At 51.9% G+C, this 20,997-nt stretch overlaps 1 protein-coding gene across 4 annotated transcripts in view; it reads left to right on the plus strand.

The window, feature by feature from the left end:
• Atp6v0a1 (ATPase H+ transporting V0 subunit a1) overlaps window positions 1-15,115 on the plus strand; it is a 53,046-nt gene extending 37,931 nt beyond the window's left edge. For 2 of the 4 annotated variants that reach the window (XM_055619984.1, XM_055619986.1), the window contains exons 18-22: window positions 1,805-1,912; window positions 2,858-2,875; window positions 6,502-6,619; window positions 6,882-7,053; window positions 13,643-15,115. In XM_055619984.1, the coding sequence (XP_055475959.1) occupies window positions 1,805-1,912; window positions 2,858-2,875; window positions 6,502-6,619; window positions 6,882-7,053; window positions 13,643-13,736 (510 nt within the window). In that variant the 3' untranslated portion in view covers window positions 13,737-15,115. The remainder of the gene's footprint in view (window positions 1-1,804; window positions 1,913-2,857; window positions 2,876-6,501; window positions 6,620-6,881; window positions 7,054-13,642) is intronic. The other 2 variants (XM_055619985.1, XM_055619987.1) reach the window with 1 other exon arrangement.
• Window positions 15,116-20,997: the final 5,882 nt, after the last annotated feature.

Here is a 20,997-nt window from a genome sequence, read left to right on the forward strand (position 1 = left end):
AGAAAGAAAGAAAGAAAGAAAGAAAGAAAGAAAGAAAGAAAGAAAGAGGGAGGGAGGGAGGGAGGGAGGGAGGGAGGGAGGGAGGGAGGGAGGAAGGAAGAAAAGCAAGTAGTGGGCAGTACCAGTGGAGAGCTCTGGTACTGCGAACCAAGAAGTCTCAGTCCCTACCGCTCTCCTCCCCCAGGGCATTGCTATCAGGTCGAGGCTTTGCTTCTGCACACGTCTGTCACCTGCTGATAGGTGTGTAGACATGTATGTATACCTAGAAGGACAGAGATGTATCAGGAACTGCTTTAAACTGAGTCACTCTCCTGCCTCTTGGTGTTTCTTAGAGGTCGTTTTCAGAGTAGCTGCCAATCTTTTTATGGTACCTAACATTGCCTAGAATCCTCTGGATGTGCTGAAGGAACGTAACCACTGTTGGTGCTGCCTGTGGTGACAGCTCCAATTCTCTGCTATTTTAAGCAGCGACGCAGAGAATGTCCTGGTGCATGTGTGTCTTGCTGGCTTTTGTAGACACAGATGTCTTAGTAATGGGACTGTTGAATCTTCAAGGGTGCAATGTGTTTTTTGTATTTTGGTGCACCCTTCACAACGATTATCCCACTTTTCAGCAATGCTTTCCTGTACCCTACCCCAGGCCTACTAAGTCTGTATATTAAGTATGTATTTCTGGGGATAGCATTTGAGAATCTATTGAAAACATAGCTTCCAACTGGGCATACTAGCACACGCCTTTAGTTCCAGTACTCAGGAGGCAGAGGCAGGCAGACCTCTGAGTTTGAGGCCAGCTGGGTCTACACAGTGAGTTTCAGGACAGCCAGGGCTACACAGAGAAACCCTGTCTTGTTGGGGGAGGGAGGCTTCCAAAGTACTCCTGCTGTGGCTGTTTCTATGACCAGCCTTGTAGGACAGCTACTACAAGAAAATGAGAATCTACCTATGGAAACACTGGAGTCTGAACTGGCCAGAGAGCTGCAGTAAAAGAGGTTCCCCAAAAGATGAAGCTAAAGGGGAACCATAGGGAGGTTCCCAGCCCTGTTTACACATTGTTCAAGCTTACTGGAAAGGTCAGGTTGCAAGGACGCAGTTCACCAGCCTGGGGTTGCTAACCCCACAGTAAATGGTCCAGGAGCTGCTTCCTAAGTCCCTTTCACTCTGGCTCTGACAGAACGGGGTCTCCGCTCTACTTTCCATTGTTAAAACTCAGTATTCTTTAGCCACAAATGGGTGTCTGTTAGGATGTTGTTCTGTTTTGTCTTCCCAGACCTGGGGAGCCCTTTGTTCTAGACAGGCCTGGTTCATTTCTGGTAGAGGTTGCTGGAACTCTTGGGCTCCTGTTGAAAACCTGTCAGAGCAGGGCACCCTCACCATGCCATCCGCTGCCATCTGTCCTCCCACATCGCACTTGGAAAGTCTCATCTTCGGTTCCAGCAACATTCAGGCCCTCTCGCCTTTACAGGCTGAGCTGTGCTTGTTGTGAGAGCGTGTCCATGTTCGGCTCCTTGCTCACCAAGAACTAACTCAGTTAGCACTGACCAAGGCAAGGTTGCTTCATCTCGGTGTCACCAGATGAGGTGGTAAACTCAGGGCTGCCACCCGTGGGGGCCACAGCGGCGGTGGCTGGGGTGGGTCAGCTCCTCAGTTTTTCTCACTTAGCCTGACCCATCAGCGGCCGTTGCTTTTGTTGATAGGATGTATACGTTTCTGAGGATTGTTATGTACTAACCACCGCCCTTCCCTACCTCACAGAGTGCCACACTAAAGCCCAGGCAAATACTGCTCTTTCTGTTCGTCTGTGTAGGGAACTCTCAACTTTGGTGGGATCAGGGTGGGCAACGGACCGACAGAGGAGGATGCTGAAATTATTCAGCATGACCAGCTCTCCACCCACTCAGAGGACGCAGAAGAGGTAAGAGCCGGTGGCGCGGGCTTCCTCTCCTACCTCGGGCAGCTCCGGGCTTGTTTCCTAAGAGGCTTACTCAATCGTCTCCTCGAAAAATCAAACTACTAATGACTGGCCACTGTCGGGCCTTGCTTGGGGCGCGGCAGCTTGCCCTGCGGGGCCTGCTCTAATCTCCAGGTGCGGCCACGGAGCCCACGCAGCTCGGCTCTGCTCTTCTTGAACTCCTTGGGTCTGTGGTGCGCTGCATGTGGCCTCAGCCACTAACTGCTCTCCTCCAGCCACGCAGTGCCCAGCGTCTCACCTCTTGCTAACCCCAAACACGGGAGCCTTCAGCATAGCTTCTTCATCCTCTGCTCCTCCCGAGTCCTTAGTCACGCTGTTCACTGGCCGACCTCGGGGCTGCCTTTTGAGGCCCGCCTCATCGAGGTGTTCGTCATCCAAGGGGTTTTGTTTGTTTGTTTTTTAAGAGCTTTTAAAAATTGCTCTCTGTCTTCTTTTTAGTGAGTGAGAGCGGCAAGGAAATCAGGCCTGGCTGCCTTTCCTGTTGACTCTGCTCTCCAAGTCAGCTGTTTAAAATTCATTCTCCATTCGTGGCACAATGCCTCCCAACTAAACTACTAACTCTCTCCCTCGATTGTATTATTTTTTTAAAGCAAATAAAATAGCAATGAGGAACTAGGCTGGCTTTTTCAGTCTGGCCACTCTGACTATGCTTTTGGTTTTTGGTTGTTTTTTTGTTTGTTTGTTTGTTTTTAACTGCAAGTGTTGGGCTGCCTTTAAAAATAAGTACCTTAAATTGCCCTTTAAGTCTGTGCTAAGGGAGAGTTCCTCCAACATGCTATCCCCAACTAACCAGCCTCCCCCTAAAAACCCAGTCAGTAATGCGTACTCATAGCTTGTGATCTTGTGTGTGGCACAGCTTCCCACTAAGTGTGAATTTGTGTTTTCAAGCCTACCGAGGACGAAGTGGTAAGACCAGAGCCTTCGTGTCTATCTGGGGCTTCTCTTTTTCCCATCCTTGTGTTCACTCTGCCAACCCTACTGCACCCCGGGGCCACACACGTGACGCCGTGCATCCTGCATCTCACTGGCCATTTCTAGCTGATTTGTGAGCCTGCATTCTGAAACAGTTCATCTCCATTAACTGCATCTCATGTCGGTCACCTCTGTCCTTGTGCTGTTGACTGCTAGTCTAATACCTCTGAAACTGGCTTTGAAGAAGCTGCAAGTAATGTCTGTACTGGCATTCTTGACGTCATTGCCCTCGGGGTCAAGGGTCATGGGTCTCCACCCTCCTCTCCTGGGATGTGTTGGTTGCTCTGCCACCGGGGGTAGTGGTCCCCGCCCTGCTCCTCTGAGTGCTTGCAAGCTAAGCTCACCCTTCCTCCTGTCTGAGCTGCAGCCTCTCCCGCTGCCCCCATCAGCTCGGTGGCGCCTCAACTTAGGGCCACAAGACCCTTGCTTGGAGTCAGTCCTAGCTCCACACGACCTGGTTGAGAAGTCAACAGCTTTCAAAATGAGCTTTGCCTCTCAGGTATATCCAGGGAAAAGAAATCCATCTGCAGGAAAGGTCTTCCTATGTTAAGACTAGAATGGAAAGAAATCAAGAATAGAATGGAAAGAAAGCTAAACGCTTAGGCCGTTTACAGTACCAGGCCTTGTAGCTCGGCAGCAATTCATTTACCAACATTCATGTTTTGAGACAGATTTTCAAAGACCTTGCTGCACTGTTTACATCTTTCCCCCAAACTTCTCTCTAACATACCTGTACCTGTGAACCGTTCCTTCCCTTTCCTGGTCTCTCCAAGGGGCGATGCATAGCCGTGGAAAACCTTTGCTGTTCTGTGTCAAAACAGGCAGTTTTGGTCTCCCTGATGGCTGGAGGGACTACCTTGCCTGCTTCTGGGCCAGGTGTCTGTGCATAGTTGCTGGCTGAGCTTTCTGGCATGGTTGAGGAGCCTGGCCCTCGCCCAGTATCGCTACCTCCAGCGTACTGCTTTCCAGATATTTGCTTCATTTAGTACCAGTACCAGCAGCAGCAGCAGAATGTTCTAATCAACTAGTGCCTCATTTACAGCCATGTCCCTGGGAACTGGACAGTCAAGAAGATGGGCTATGGTGTAATACCGGGCCACCGAGCACGCTCAGGGAATTCGCTCCCCCTGGCTTCTGCCATACTTACAACTTTGTCTTTATCCAGCATTGATTCTCCACAGCCAGGTTTAGATACTTATGTAATAATTTCAAACAAAGCAGATTCCTAAAAAGCAATGCAGCTTGCTTCTGCAATTCCCCCACGCTGCTTTAGATGTAAACACGTGTTCATTCCGGGCAGGGCAACTGTACCCTCACTCTAGGAGGCAGTCTAGTCCAGCTCCGAACCAGGCCCAGGCTACTTGCTACCTGCGAGAGCTCTGAAGGCTGTAACCATCCAAGAGTCAGTGGCCCCTCCCCCTGCTGTGTCTTCTCACCAGCTGCTTTCATCAACTCATCCCCACTCACCCACCCATCTGCGCAGTCACGCACCCTCCGTGTGTCACACGCCCTCAGTGTGAAGCGCTATGTTCAGTGCCGTAGAAACGGAGAGAAGAAAAGTAGCTCTTGCCTTTAAGGATCCTCCAGACAAGGTAGGGAGATGGTCTGGTGACAGACACCATGGTGCATGTGTTCCCAGGACGCTGTGGGAACACAAGATGAAGGCCCACAGGCCCAGCCCCTGGTGAGCGGGTGCAGGAGTTGGGGAACTCCTGAAAGGAGAGGTTGGCAGAGAGTGACCGTAGTTGGAGCCTCACTTTGGCAACAAGGAGCTATCAGAGTAGTGAAGCCGAGGGGCGTGGGTACTGCTGTGACCCTGTGGTAGAGCTGTGGGGAGACGGGCACAGGACATTCTGTACCGTGATTTAGGAAAGGACTGGGTGGCTTAAAATGAAGTCAGTCACTTACGGGGGTGGGGAGAGTTGAAAGGGAAGGCCCTGGCTTGCAGATGGAACAGTGAGCAGAATCTTGGTGGAATCAGAGGGGAGACTGCTATGTTTCAGTCAGTGATGATGGGCCTGGAGCCCTGGGGCACCCAGGAGACATAGCATAGCTAGCCGAGGATGGACAGCACAGGGGCGGGCATGTTTGTTTGCAAGTCAGTCCCAGGGGTGAGTCTGTGGGTCTAGTGAGTCTGTGTCAGTTCTACAGAAAAGACTTCAGGGCAAGGCCGTGACTCACCCTGGAGGGACAGTGGTGCAGAGGAAGGAATGTCACAGAGGCGGAGGAAGACCAAGAGGCAACGGAGTGTCTCAAGGAGAAAGGACTCAGCCACAGTGACAGATGCCACCAAGTACAGCCCAGGGCACAGAGTGTCTGTTAGATCTAACCACTGGGAGGTGACGTAGCCATCTTCCGTAGAAAGCCATTCTGAGCTGGGCGCAGTGGCACACACCTTCAATCCCAGCAATTGGGGAGGCAGAGGCAGAGGCAGAGGCAGGTGGATCTCTGTGAGTTTGAGGCCAGCCTGGCCTACAGAGTGAGTTTCAGTTTCCTAGACAGCCAAGGCTACACAGAGAAACCCTGCCTCGAAAAACAAAAAGCAGAAAAGAAAACAAAACAAAAATCCACAGTGTGGAACTGGAGAGACAGGGCAGTGGTCAAGAGCCAAGAGCACTGGCTTCTCTTCCAGAGGCCGTTGGTTCAATTCTCAGCATCTACACAGAGGCTCACAAAGTATCACACCTTCTATTCCAGAGGCTCTGACCCGCTCTGCTGGTCTCTGCAAGTGTTGCAGGGAAGACACCAATACACATAAAATAAAAATAAATAAATTTTAAAATTATATACATACATGGGCTGGAGAGATGGCTCAGCAGTTGAGTAACACTGCTCTTCCAAAGGTCCTGAGTTCAGTTCCCAGAACCCACATGGCAGCTGTCTGATGCCATCTTCTGATCTGTAGATGTACAATCAGACAAAGTACCCATGTATATAAAATACATAAATAAATCTTTAAAAAAAAAAAAAAAAGGCAGCACTCAGGAGTCAGAGGCAGGCAGGTATCTGAATTTGAAGCCAGCCGTACCCACGGGGTGAGTTCCAGCCCAGCCAGGACTACACAGTGAGAGCCTGTCTGAAAAAAATGCACTTGGAGGCTGGAGAGACGGATGCCCGTACAAAGGACCTGGGTTCGTTCCCAGCACCCACATGGTGGCCCACACCCACCCGTAACTCCAGCTCCAGGAAATGCAACCCCCTCTTCTAGACTCCAAGGGCACTGCGCGTGCACTTACCTGCAGGTGAACAGTCCTACACATAAAATAAAAACAATCCCGATGCGGTGGCACACACTGCAAAGCCAGCAAAGGGAGGCCGAGGGGGGAGAGATACAGTGAAGTGTGCTGGGATGCTCAGGTTAAAGGCCAGGTCAGAAAGGATTTCTGGGGAAGTCACTCACCACTCAGAGAGTCAACACTGGCACCTCAGCCCCTCTACAGGTGAGACAGTCAGCTCTGAGGAATGTAGTGGCCCACCCTGCCGTGGGCTCCAGGGACAATTCAGCGGCCTCATGCTCTCCTCCTAGCCTGATAAACCTCTGTGGTTTCCTCCCATGCCAGTTCGACTTTGCCGATGCCATGGTCCACCAGGCCATCCACACCATCGAGTACTGCCTGGGCTGCATCTCCAACACCGCGTCCTACCTGCGGCTCTGGGCCCTGAGCCTGGCGCATGCGCGTAAGTGTGCTCTCCCCAATCCTCTCCTTCTCTGGGAACTCCCTTAGAGTGATGGGGGAGGGAGGGCCATGGAAACACAGTAAAGTTCTGGAATCAGATCAGCTCCTGAATCCAAGAATGAATGCAGATAAGGTGTATTAAGTCGTAATCAAGTTAGGTGTTCAGTGATCCTGCCCTAACTGCAGGAATCCAGGGTAAATGGGCCTCGCGCCCCGCCCCACCCCCTTTCGCTAAACTCAGCTGCGCCTCATGTCTCCCCCAGAGCTTTCTGAAGTACTCTGGACCATGGTCATCCACATCGGCCTGCACGTCCGGAGCCTGGCCGGAGGGTTAGCGCTGTTTTTCATCTTCACCGCCTTTGCCACCCTGACAGTGGCCATCTTGCTGATCATGGAGGGCCTCTCAGCCTTCCTCCACGCACTGCGGTTACACTGGTGAGTGGTAAGGGGCCCTAGGTGGAGCGGCCACGCGCTTGCTCCCAGGGAGCGGTCGGTCCTCTTGCTTAGCACCGGAAGTCTGCCGGCCCTTACTGCAGGACCACACACACCTTTCCTGGCTCGGAACCTTGAGGGGGAAAAAGGCCACAGGAAAGCCCAGCTCATCTTTTCAAGGGTTCCAGGGAACTCCTTGCTTTAGTACTGCTCAGGGCTTTGATAGTGCTTACACAGTTGAGGGGGAGGAGTGGGAAGGGTAGGTCTTGTGTTGTTGTTACCGTTTGTTTGTTTGTTAACCTATTTTCTTTTTAAAAATAGGGTCTCGCTGTATAGCTAGGCTGGCCTTGAACTTTCAGTTCTCCTGCTTCCGCTTCAAGTGTTAGGATTACAGCAAGGACTACCATGCCCAACTGGGAGTTTGGTACCCACAGAGATGGTTTTGTTTTGTTCTGGCCTGTGGCTCCTGTTTTCAGACCACTAGACTGGAGCCCAGCCAGGAACACTAGAGCACTCTGTCCCGGGTTTGTCCCTTTACTGTGCCCCCGTGCCAGTGCAGCTAGTACACTAAAGCAGCTTTTCCAAAGGTGGCACGAAGATGGGGGAGGGGCAGGGGTAATGTTTGTTGTCCTTAATGCACTGTGTGAAGAAATGGTTCAGGGACGGGAGAGGTAGACACTGGGCTGGGACCATGACCTCAAACGAGGATTGCCAGGCTTAGCAAATAAGAACATAAGAGAAGGCTAGCGAGGGGGTTAAAGCACTGGCCGCCAAGCCCGATGACCTGAGTTCAGCCCTTTGGAACCACATGGTGGAAGGAGATTGCCAACTCACAGCACACACCTGTAATCCCAGCACTCAGGGAGGCAGAGGCAGGAGGAGCTCTGTGAGTTCGAGGCCAGCCTGGTCTACAAAGTGAGTTGAGAACAGCCAAGGCTTCACAGAGAAACCTTGTCTCAAAAAAACAAAAACAATAACAACAAAAATCTCTACCAATACCAGGTGCTCAGTGAGGTTGAGTTCCAGATAAGCAGTGACTAACGTTTGTATGACTATTTCTCAACTATGCCTGAAACGCAATTATCCTAAAAGCCGGGCAGCCTGTGCTCCCTCTACTCCTTTATGTAGTGATTCCCAAGGAAGGGTTAATTCCAGCACCCTGAGAAGCTCTAGTTGACCCCACACCTGGCCTGCCGTGTGAAGGCCCTGGCTGAGGTGAAGAGTGGCGTGGGTGGTCTCAGGGTTCGCTTTGCACAGCCCTGACCCGAGAAGCTTCCTGCCATGGCTCTCACCTTTCTCTTCTGGCTGCAGCACAAGTTTCTTTAAGATTCTGCTGCCAGCTTTGCCAGAAGTGAGAGAAGTGAGGCGTGTTAGCGGTGGGCCATGGCTGCCTGTGGTCCTCCAAAGCTGCTTTAGAAGGGCTGTGCTGGGGGGGGGGGGGGGCTCTCCCTCCTGGCTCTTCTCCGTACCCAGTGGCTTGTTTACTGTAAGCCTGGGAGGTGGGGAGTGCTTTCAGCTGCTGGCTTGGCTCCCTCTCTCCAGTTTATCAGCCAGCTCTCCTCAGCACACTTCCTCAGCCACTCCAGTGCGGGAATCTCTGTATAACCACCCCGCTGGTGACTCACTTTTTCTTGCCCTCTTGGCCTCCTGGCTTTCCTGTTCACATCTGTGTCTCCTGAGCTCTGGAGTTGAGGGAAGATAACCTACCCCTTCCCCCACCCCAGCCCGTGTTAAAGCCCAGTTGCCTCCCACCCCGGGCAGAGGGAGGAGTTGTGAAGTTTGGATCAGAACCGTCAGCAGATCAGGAAGGCAAGAACACCATGCCACGGAGAGCTTGCCTGGCCTTGAGTCTCACTCCCATCAGGAGTTAAGGCAGCTTGGGATGGCCTGTTTAACTGCCAGATCACCTATAATTTCAGGCTCACCTATGGCCTTCAAGTGTCTCGGTGTCTTCCTCCGTTCCCCTAAAGGAGGGTGGAGAAGTGGTGGGTGATGTGAGGCAGGCTTCCGAGACAGACCCGCCTCACTGGTGGTGATCCTGACCTCTCTGAACACGACTCCGCCTTGTGTGGAAAGAGAAGACAGGAGCCACATGGCAAAGTTCCTGTGAGAAAACAGAAAATAACGTACACACCAAGTGCCCTGACGTCCTGTAATGGACAGTGGCTGAAAAGTAAATTGCCCTAGAGGGAGAGAGACCTGGCTAGCGTGCCCCATCAACAACTTTTTCAGGCTGGTTAGAGAACGGGGAGACCCGAAAGGGTCACTGCTGTCCTCTGATGCCCCGTACGCATGGTCTGCAAGGTCAGGCAGGGAGTACATGCCTCCTTTGTTTAGTTGTCTCTGTGGCAGTGTAAGTATTGAGTGGAAAGGAGAAGCAGAGGAAGCCTCCTCCTGCAGCTTTCGGAACCCTGGCTTTGGAGGGGTGGGTGGCCTTCGAGCCTGGGCATCACCACTTAAAAGTTTAATCGGTGCGGGGCACCCTCTACTGGCCAAATGCAGAAGTATGCCAAAGGCTGCAGGGAGCTGAGCTTTGCCGCCCTTTGGTGAAGAATAGCTGGGTGGTCTCTCCTGGCTCGAGACACAAGCATTTCCTGGTGTTTCCCTGATACGCAGGTTCTGAGTTTCTTTAGTGGGACCGAGAAGAAAAACAGTTAATTTGATTTGACAGCCTAAGCCACTAGTCTGAGATTTGTGAAGGTCGTAAGGCCAGTGACATTTAAGAACACAGTTTCTTCCTCTTGGGCGTGTCTCTTCCCACGGAAAGCGTGCTTGGAACGTGCTTGCCATCCATGATTAGACCCAAAGCAGGGATCTGATTGTAACCAGCCGGCAGAACCATGCAGAAAGACTGTTGCGGTGAGACAGGAGTCCGTCTGTGTCTCGGTTGGGTTGGTGGTTGATGGAACAGAACCGGGAGCAGGCATATGAGGAATGAAGCAATGCTACAATAAATAGATAAAAACAAAAATCCCCGGGAAAATAGTCCTGGGCTGACGGCCTCACCCAACCTCTGAGCCACCAGACAGAGAGATGTAAAGAGGGGAGCCAGAGAAGCAGCTGCTCCAGCCCTCTTCCAAAGCTGCCTTCCTCCATCCCCTCTACCAGGAAGGGAAGAGGCCCCACGGCCCTTCCTCCTTTACCCAGCCCTGAAAAGCAGGTCCCTGGAACAGTGTGTTCTCACGTTTGCTCCCTCAGCCCGCCTGGCTTACTGGGCAGCCTTAGCCGGGAGCTGAAGCTGGAAGGGTGCCAGAGAAGCCAGCCTGCCCCCTTGAGACTCTACGTGCATTTCAGTGACTGGGCATGCAGTCCCCCGAGGCTGAGCTGAACAGCAGAGGAGCGTGCAGGAGTGGGCACCTCTCAACCCACAAGGCAACTTTGGTCTGTGCTGTCTCAGGAAGCACACGTTTCCCTGGTTGGGGGAAGAGGGTAGGACAGCCAGAGGGAAATTGTTTTCCATCTCTGTATTTGAGGTGAGGACTCTCCAGATGGGAGGTCAGGTCAGATTGACCTCTAGATAACCCCAAGATGCTGGTCTCCTGTTTGTGTTTGTGTGTGTGTGTGTCCCCAGCTTGCATTGTAAGCACTGTGGAAACAACAAAAGTTTTAGAAGAGCCAAGATACCTTTGGTTAGGACTGCCCTGAGCTCCCGCTGATGGGAAGGCTAGTATCAGAGGGACCTTGTCTATCAGCCTACACAGCAGAACTTTTATGCCTCATCCCAGACCCGTGGGGTAAGCAGGGGTTTGCTTAGCAGGCTGGTGACCCTGTAATCTTCTGAGAAAAACTTGGGTTCCATTTGCCCTGTTTGGAAATTAGAATTGTCTGTCCGTATGACTGGCCAGCCAGAGAAGCCGAGTTCTGAAAGTGCCCCTAGAACTGGAGGCATGAGTTGGGACCCTATGGTGGCACCTGGTGTTGGATGAAGAGGAGAGGCGCACATCTTTTGTTCAGTTGTTAGGAGATACCCATGATATGCGTGAATGAGGCCTACCGGACACGAAGCCTCCAAAGGCAGGGGAAGCAGGAGAGAAGCAGGAGCTAGCTGCCCTCCTCCAGAGCCAGCCCTGCGGCCAGAATGCGCAGAAGGGCTTCTGAGAAGCCCGCACTGTGGAGTAGGATGAGTCTGGGCCCTGGAGTCCTGCAGCGCCATTGCTGGGTCCCATCTTCCCTGGGAGCCCTTGGGGCCTGGTCCTGCCCCTGCAGAAGCAGGAGGGAGAGGAGAGAGCACCAAGGAACACTTCTACACAGAACCTTCTCCCCCCTTTTCCCAACAGGTATAGCCAGTAGCTCTGCTGGGCCTTGAAGCTTCTTAAAGCCTTTGTCACCTGTCCCCAGAGCTCACCACAGTCCCATCCCTGTCTGTGCTTGCAAGAAGCACACGGTGCCCAGTGGAAACTATGCTGCAGGGCAGCTTGGCCTTCTTCTCTGAATCACGCGTGCGTGTTTCTGTCCATATTTGGTGGTGGTTTGGCTGCTGGGCCGCCGGCCAGGGGAGTGTGCGGGAGGAAACAGTCAGGCAGCCTTGCTCCGACTTCTTCCTGCCCCTCTGAGTAGGAAAAGGCCCCAGGTTGCTCAGCAGGGATGGCTGCTGGGCTGCCTGGGAAGGGAATTAAGGCCCTGCTTTTCCTTTTAGTCTCTAGAGGAGAATTCTTTCTCAGATGTTTTTGTGGTTGGAGAATATTTTTGCTTTGAGAAGAATACCCTCCCAGCCCCCTCCCTCTTTCCTGAAAGTTTCCACCCCTGAACTGAATAACTTTAGCATTTGCTCCGAACTCTGCCCTTCTTGGGGGGTGGGGGGGAGGATGGTCCTCATGCTTACCCAAAACAGAATTCCTCCCAGAGGCTTCTCTTAGATGTGGGCTGTGTGAGCGCCTGCCAGGGCAGGGTACGGGAGACTTCTCTTCATCAACTTAGTGCTATCATCCTGTGCCTTCTGTGCTGCTGCAGCATCTAGCACAAACAGTAGGACAAAGTGAGAATGAAATGGGAGGGCAAACAGCTATCCTCTACATGGTCTTGCTGAGGGTGGGCCTGGGCTCTGAAAGTAGCTCCTGAGGCGATGGCAAGGTGGTCCTGTGGTAAAGGTAGCGGTCCTGTGGTAAAGGTGCTGCCACTCAAGCCTGGTGACCCAAGTCTGGCCCTCAGTACCCATGGAAAGGTGGAAGAGAACTGATTCCACAAAGTTGACCTCTGACCTCCTCCCAAAATAAAGTTTAAATGTTATTTTTAATTTAAACGATCACTAAAAAGAGAGGGCAGTGAGATGACTCTGTGGATAACAGCGCTCACCTCGAAAGTCTGGTTACGTGAGTTCAGTTTCCAGAACCCACAAAGGTGTGTCTTAGGGTCAGCATCGCTGTGATGAAACACCATGATCCCAGCAGCCGGCGGAGGAGAGGGCTTACTTGGCTTACACTTCCACAACACTGTTCATCCCTGGAGGAAGTCAGGACAGGAACTCAAACAGGCACCTAGATGCAGAGGCCATGGAGGGCTGCTGCTTACTAGCTTGCTTCCCTTGACTTGTCAGCCTGCTTTCTTATGGAACCCAGGACCACCAGCCCAGGGATAGCGCCGCCCACAGTGGGCTGGGCCCTCCCCCATCAGTCACTAATTAAGAAAACTCCCTTATAGGCCTGCCTACAGCCAGATCTCATGGAGGCATTATCTCTTGAGATTCTCAGCTCTCAAATGAGTCTACCCTTTGTCAAGTTGACATAAACTGTCCAGCAAAGCTGGAAGGGGGAAGCGAGAGGACCATCTCCACGGAGCTCTCCTCTAACTCCCACATGTGCTGCAGCACATGCACATGGCATAACATAGATCATAAATGAAAAGGAGCTAAGTAGGGCTGGAGAGATGGCTCAGAGGTTAAGAACACTCACTGTTCTTCCAAAAGTCCTGAGTTCAATTCCCAGCAACCACATGGTGGCTCACAACCATCTATAGTAGGATCTGGTGTGTGGGCAGAATGTTGTATAAATAATAAATAAATCTTAAAAAAAAAAAAAAAGAAAGAAAGAAAATGAGCTAAGTAAAAGCAGCTCCTGGGCTATGAGCAGCCAAGAAAGAGCTTTCTCACGCTCACCACGAGGGCAGAGTTAGAGGGAACAGAGAACAGAAACCTGAGGAAGGTTGCTCTGGGCTGGATGGTGGCAGCCACTGTAGTCCCAGCTATCCTGGAGGCTAGAGCAAGAGGATGGCATGAGTCCAGGAGTTCAGGGCCAGCCTGGGCAACACAGCGAGACCCTCTTGTTTCTTTATTGTTTTATTTTTAAAATACCTGAGTGAGGCCACGGAGGCTAGAAGAGGGTGTGAGATCTTCAGGAGCTGCCGTTAAAGGCAGTTGTGAACAGCCGTGTGGGTGCTGAGAACCAAACTCAGGTCCTCTGCAAGAGCAGCAAGGATCCTCAACCCCATCCCATTTCACCTATTTGTTTCATTGAATTTTCGACAGGGGCTCACTGTGCCGCCCTGGCTGGCCATAGAGCCACCTGCCCCTGTCCCCCAGAGTTGAAGCGTGAGCCGCCACGCTCGGCCCTACCTCATTTTCCCCGTGAAATGACGGCTCTACTCCTCTTCTTTCCAGGGTGGAATTCCAGAACAAATTCTACTCGGGGGCTGGCTTCAAGTTCCTGCCCTTCTCCTTTGAGCACATTCGAGAGGGGAAGTTTGATGAGTGAGTCCCCAGCAGGGCACGTGCCCCGAGCAGCCTTCCTGCTTGCCTCCACAGTGATTGCCTGTGTTCCTTCTGCCTGTCAGTTGTGATCCCTGGATACCAGGGTGTGATGGTGTCACCCCTGCCACCCCCGCCCCAGCTGTGAGTCATTTAGGTAGCACTGGCCTTCCCTGGGTCTCTCTACCCCAACCCTTGTTCACTTAGACTTTTTAATGAGAGTTGGATGCCTGATACCCATCCATCCTCAGGGAACCAGCCTTGGCCTCCCCGCCTCCAGACACACAGCTCTATTCCGCCCCCTGCTGGTGAGCCAACATGCACAGCCACATGGGGGCACAGAGCCTTCAGAACGGAAGGGGTCTGGGTCCCTAAATGAGTCCGCAGCTCTTGGTCACACCTTGGAGGAGGATCACAATAGGTTCTCTCCTGGCAGAGGACGTTGTGTTTGGGACATTTCCTGCTCCAGTTAGCAGGGACAATCAGGAAGATGCTGTTGTCATCTTTTGCCCACCCCTCCCCAGGTAGTATTAATAGGTAGTTCAGCTGGCCCCATCCGGGCCCCGACGAGTGGCTTCTCCTTGATATCCCAAAGGTCCCAGGGTAACCAGCACCGCCTTCTCCCCCAGCCCTCTTGGCACAGCATAGCACCCCTGGGAATGGGAGAGTCTAACTGACTTGCAGCACAGGCTTCCTGACCTTAGATTACCTTCCATCCAGCCTGTGCATGAATGGGCCCTGCCCAGCACAACACCCCAAGGCAGAAGTTAAAATTGGCACTCCCCTGGTGCACCCCCTGAGCCCTTCCCCATCCTGATCATGATGTCCTGAGGCTGTGGTCAGTAAGGCTGGTTCTGCCGGCAGGCCTGCCTTGATCCGCCCACTGATGCGCCCTCCCCAACTCCCACACTGACCCCAGGTCTCAGGAGCGGTGTCCTGGGCAGGGAAGGCCAGTGTCATTTATAGTTTGCTAATTGGAGGTAGGCTGCTAGTGCAGGTGTGGTGAGCCTGCAAAGGCCTGCCAAGCCCTCCTCACCCACCTGGTGAACCCCTGGCTGTGGCTCTCAGACCCTTCTAATCATGTGCTGACCCAGCAGCCCAGCTGCTCCCCCTCAATTCACTCATTGCCTTCCCTGGGGAGGCGATATAAATCAGCAAGGCCCATCCCCCCTCCCCACCCTGGCGCCCATGAGAGCTGCTCACACTCGCCCAGGCAGGGCTGGCCCACTGTGACCTCATTCCAAACCCCCTCTTCCATTGTCCCAGTTTACATGATGATCTTTGCTCTGTTTACAGTGAGGCCTGAGGCAGAGTTTCATGCCTGGGACCCTGCTCATGGCCTTCTGTCCAGACCTTCTTGTGCTGAATAAAGTGTGTTTGCCTGTCCCTGAGTGCTCAGCCCATGTCGCTCTAGCTCCGCCCTCTTGAGTCCATCCAGGACCCACACCCTCTTCCTCCTGCCAGCATTTCTGCTTTTCTTCCTGATCTGGCCACAGTTGCCATGGCCCAGGCTGGGCAGTTAGTTTGTGAAATTAGCACCTTATCTCCAGCTTCCCAGGCGCCTTCCCAGTCACATGAGCCAAGTTAGCTTTGCAGAGCTTGGGCAGTCTTTATCTCCCTTCCCTTCCCCATGTATCCCAACATGAGAAGGGGCCCTGGGTGTCTGGCCCCAATCCTCTCCAAGTGCATTCTCCAGGGTTCCATGCCTGGCTATTTTAAGCCCTAATGCCTTTGGCCTTGGTGTAAGTAGAGGCTTGGCAGGCTCTTGAGGGCAGCTGGAGAATGTGAGGAGCTGAAGTCGCAAGCTACGGGCCAGAGAACCAGCAGACTGTGGGGAGTTGGCTGGGTGGGGAGGGCACTTCCCTTCCCTGATACAGACACATTCTTTCTTGGCCCGTCCCTCCCTACACCCACAGGCACACAGTCTGGTCCAGGAATGTAGCACCGCTTCTCATGAGGAGCAGGGAGAGGCCGGGACATCCTGATCATTCCATCTTCATATCCCACCCTAGCCTAAACCCCTCTCTCCCAACCAACAGGGCACCTACCCCCGCAGCAGTACCTCCTACTCTTCACATAAAAGCCCTAAAGGGAACTCTGTGGAGCAAACTCTTAACCTCCTGCTGTTACCTACTCAAAAGGGAGGCCTGACTAGAATAGCAGAGTTGAGAATCCAGGATTAAATCCTAATCTACAGTCAGTGAATTTTAGACAAAGAGGGGACAATAACACTCTGAGGAGAGACCTGAGCAGGGCACTATATCCACTCTGGGGGTGGATGCAGGATTGGGAGTTCAAGACCAACCTGAACTACATGAGACCCAGTTTCCAAAACAACACAACAAAAACCCCTTTGTTTTCAGTAACTAGTGCTGATACAGCTGGGAGACCACCTGCAGAGGAACACATTTGGGTTGTTCCCAGACCAACAAAGATGAACTCACACACTGGGTGCCTAGTACTCAAGGGCCTGGAACAGAGGGATCTTACGTGTGACGCCAGCACATGCTGAATAACTAGGTCATGTCTTACCAACCACACACAGAGTTAAAAATGGATCACAGACCTATACAGAAGGGTCAGCGATGTAAAACTTAAGTGGCCTTCACACCAGGCAATGAGTCTCACATGTGAGCAACAAGATTAAAAGGCAGATGTGCATCTGCCTTCAAACTCTTGGTAAGCTTCTGTGTATCGAAGGTCAGAGTTAAGGCGCCTGGAGACAGAAAGATAGAGAAAAGGTCATAGCAGATACCCAGGCAGTCGGAGCTGTGCCATTCAAGGAAAGGGTGAAAGGCCTTGAGACTGTCTGAGGAGATAAAGGATCCGAGATAGCTATCTCCAAGGACTGCGAGTCTGGGGCTGAGGGGACACAATCTCTGTCCACCTCCTGAAGCGCGGCGGTCCTCGGCCTTCCTAACACTGCGACCCTTTAACACAGCTCCTTGTGCTGTGGTGACGCCCAACATAAAATTACTTTTATTGCTACTTCAGAACTATAATTTTGCAACTGTTATGAATGATAATGTAGGTATCTGTGTTTTCCTATGGTCTTGGGCAATCAATCCCTGTGAGAAGGTCATCTGACCCGGAAGAGAGTCACGGCAACCCACAGGTTGAGAAACGCTGCCCTAAAGGTTCTGTTACCTCCCCAGAGAGTGACACTAACCAGGGACCGCGTGTTGAAATACAAGAGAGAACGTTTCTCATGCAAACCACCACAGTACATAATCTGAGTAAGGTAGGAGGCCAGCCTGCCTCCCAGCCAGGCTGAAGAGAAGGTGGAGTCCTTGGCTAGGCTGAGTTCTCAGAAGCCGGAAGGTTGGGGTTTCCTCCAGCACGCTGAAGACAGGCTGACCAGGGACTGGGCTGGAACGTGTGGAAAGCTAGGAGTCAGCGAGGAGCAGGCTCCATGTGCCTGCTCCTAAGGCACAAGTCTTTTCCCCTTTACAATTTCTGAGCCAAGGGATCTGCTGAGTAAGTCTGAGCTCCTGGCCAAGGAGTACCCTCATCTTGAGGTCCCAGAACCAGCTTTGGAGAACACAGGTCAACTGGGGAGCCCAAGCATCCCAGGAATGGGGACAATTCCATCACTGCCTTGTGTGATGGTACCAGCTCCCCTGGTGAGATGTTGTGTTCCAGTAACCACCCAACCTGCTGGGGTAGCTCCCAGCCTACACAAGTCTTGTGCTGGATGTAGGCTGCCCCCTGCTGGCCACACAAGAAAGTCTTCATTCTTCACACCAAATGGTTAAGGCCTTTCAGGCAGGCAAGTGGATTGGTACGGAAAAAAGAATTCTGAGGTTGTTTTGGAGTGCATAGGCCAAGGAACATGATGGTCAAGAGATAAAACAAAATAAAGCAAGAAACTAGAGAGATGGAGAGCAAACTGAGGCCCCAGCAAGCTCGCTTCACACATTAGCCTGTCACTAAAGTAAAAGGATCAAAATGTTCTCAAGCCCTCATAAAAGTGAATGTGAGTTCTACTGGGCGAGGTGGCGCAGGCCTGTAACCCCAGGAGGTAGAGGCCACCCTGACCTTCAAGGACAGTCCAGGACAGCCAAGGCTACACAGAGAAACCCTACCTCAAAACAAAACAAAAAAGTGAGTTCTGTGCCAGCACTGGGGGTAACCTCCATGTCATCAGCACTCAGGAAACAGTGGCAGAACTAGAACAAATTTGAGAACAACCCCATCCACGTAGAAAGTTCCAGGCAAGCCAGGGCTATTTAGTGAAAATGTCCAAAAAAACAAAAAGGAAAGAAAGACAAAAGGGAAGGAAAAAAACAACTGAAAAACAAAAACAGAGGCCAGTATGGTGTCACACACATTTAATCCCAGCACTTGGGAAGCATACGTGTGGGATCGAAGCCAGCCTGTACGCAGAGTTCCAGAGCAACACGGTGACACAGTGAAAAACCCGGTCTTAAAAAAAAAAGGAAGGCGGTGAAGAAAAGATGGCTCAGGGCTGGGTGTTCTTCCTGGGTTCCATTCCCAGCACCCACCTGGTGGCTCCCAGCCTCCGTAACTCACGTCCCGGGGGATCCTCAGGCCTTCTCTGGCCTCGAAGGTACCAGGCTAGCTAGTGTGTGGTACACAGACATATACTCGGCAAAGCACCCGGAGATTAGGTGATTCGAAGGAAGCCTTCCATCCGCAGCACCCTACTCTGGGGCAGCTGTGCACACGCCACGGCCGGTGCCGTGGTCACAGGTCACAGGTCAAAGGTCACAGGACAACTTGCAAGAATCACTTTTCTTCTTCCTCTTCCACTACGTGGGTCCCAGGGCTTTAATGTAGGTTGTGCAGCTTGTGGCAAGGGCCTTTGCCACGCAGGCTGAGCCCTCTTACTGTACCCACTTTTTTTTTTTTTTTTTCTTGAGGTTTTGCTCTTGTTCAGATTAGGCTCAAACTGCTATCAATACAGAGGTTCATAAACCTACCACAAATTTCCCTGTTTTTTTGTTTTTTGTTTTTTTTAATTAGGTGTACCTATAATCACAGGATCTTGGGATTCTGAGGCAGGATCATCGCCTTGACTTCAAGGCCAACCTGGCCTATAGAATGAGACTTCGTCTCAAAACAACAGGAAGAAGAAATCAGAAAAAAAAAATTAGAAATTTGTCTGTACTTTGGTCAGACTGGGGGGGAGGGGTGTCCAACCAAGCCCTAGCCAGCATCGCTGGAACCACCCCTGTCCTCAATGCCAGACTGTCCTATGGTGACTTCTAACAGACTAAATCTTCCTGTCTGCCCAGAGGGTCTCAGCCTGCACGGCTCCCGGCACAAGATCCTTGGGAAAGTTCAAGTTTCTTAGTCTGCACTGTCTAAGAAGTCTAAGAGCCAAAAGGAGCGATGCAGCTCTCTCAACCTGAGGGCCAAGACCCCTCTGGGCCGGGGGTGGGGGGGACAACAGAAGAATTTCATGCCTGTATTAAATGTGCATGTGGTGCATGCATATATGTGTCTCCTTCTGTATGAGGAGGCCAGAAGACACCAGCTGTCCTCTCTCGTTCCTGCAATCTTTCCTGAGACCTCTCACTGAACCTACAGCTGGCAGCCAACAAGCCCCAAGGATCCTCCTTCTCTGCTCTTCGGCGGTGCGGCCCTGCCGGGAGAATGAAAAAGGAGACACTGTGACCAGCAGGAAGTCAGTCGGTCAGCCGTCCAGGGCGGGTGTGTCCCCAACCTGCTGTCCCTGCTGACATAGCCACTAAAAACTGCTCTTTCTGAACCGCGCTTGGGTCCAGAAGGTAACTCAGAGCAGGATAAGGGCCTGGCTCCCCGCCTCCAGCTGTGTCCCTCTTCCTCCTCTTCCTCATTTTGGGTCAGCTGCTTCTGCAGCAAGTTAATCTCCACTTGAGTAATTAACCTACCTCATCCTCCTTCAAAGACAAAGGCGTAGAGATAACACTCTTTTGGGTTCTTTGTTTTATGGTTGTTGTTGGTTTGTTTCTGTTTGTTTTTGTGTTCAGCCCTCGCTAGCTTGGAGACCATACTATCCTTGAACTCACAAAGATCCCCCTGTCTCTGCTTTTCCAAGCGCTGGGATCAAAGGCAAGTGCTACCATGCCCGGCTACGAGCTGTAAGGCACTCAGCAACTAGGATGTCCACACAAGATTTGTCTTTTGAATATGCTCGGCTTATGCATGCAAACATTCCTTATGGTGCCAAGCTAATATAAAAGATAGACATCTCACCAAGTGGGGAGCAGTTGTTTGGGCTGAAATGCTGCAGGGGTCCACTGGGAGCCTTCTCTGGTGAGGGCGCTTCGGAAGCTTGCAGGCTCGACCCACATCCGCTGCGGCAGGCAGGAGGATGGCCCTGATGGAGGTCCAGGAGGTCCTGGAGAGGTGTAGGCCAATGGCTAGTGCTGTCATGGAGGCTGTGTGGGCCCCATGACAGTGCCTGAAGTTCAGTGGTCACTGAGGCCAGGGCCACGTGCACAGAGCCTCAAGTCCTCTTGGGGATGGCTATCAACCCAGAGGCTAGGGAGGCCGAGTCTCAGGAGCACAGCCCAAAATTCCATGCCCAAAATGCCAATTTTTGTATTATTTCATTGAGCAGTACTTTGCACCCTCAGGGCTCACAGCCTGGGGCTGGTTCACTGGCACGTCAATACTGTCATTAGTATATTAACCCTGTCCTTGCCTAAACTGGTACCCCAGCAGCCAACAGCTGGCAGGTGGCCTACCTGGAGCTTGCTTTTGAAGCCTAGCTCTTATCAAAACTTCCTGGCGGCACCCGGGCATGGTGTCCCACACCTGTAATCCCAGTCCTCGAGAAGCAGAGGCAGGTGGATCTCTGTGAGTTCCAGGCCAGCCTGGTCTACAGAGTATGTCCAGGACAGCCAAGGATACACAGAGAAACTCTGTCTCGAAAAACAAAACAAAGAAAAAAATAAACTTCCCGATGGCAAGTCTAGGCATAAAATGACTCTTGAGTTACACAAAATGGTTTTTAGGTTAGGTGCCCAACAGCAGCTAAAACAGTTTTCTTAATTTAAAAAAAAAAAAAAAGTGGAAATGGAAATGGGACTCTAGAAGGAGCCACTTCAGCTGTGCTCATTTCCTTTTTATTAGCAAAATACAAATATTTAATTTTGTGCTAATTGTGCTATAGGACACCTGAAATACTCACTCAGTCCAGAATCATCAGCAGGTGAGCTATAAACCACCATGGACGCTGCTGTTTAATTAAGAGATTGATGTCTGTCCCAGTTTGCTTCTCTGTGCTGTGATAAAACATCGACCAAAATTAAAAGAAA

Source organism: Psammomys obesus, unplaced genomic scaffold (assembly GCF_907164565.1).
Source record: "Psammomys obesus unplaced genomic scaffold, mPsaObe1.curated_primary_1811, whole genome shotgun sequence".
Classification (NCBI taxonomy): domain Eukaryota; kingdom Metazoa; phylum Chordata; class Mammalia; order Rodentia; family Muridae; genus Psammomys; species Psammomys obesus.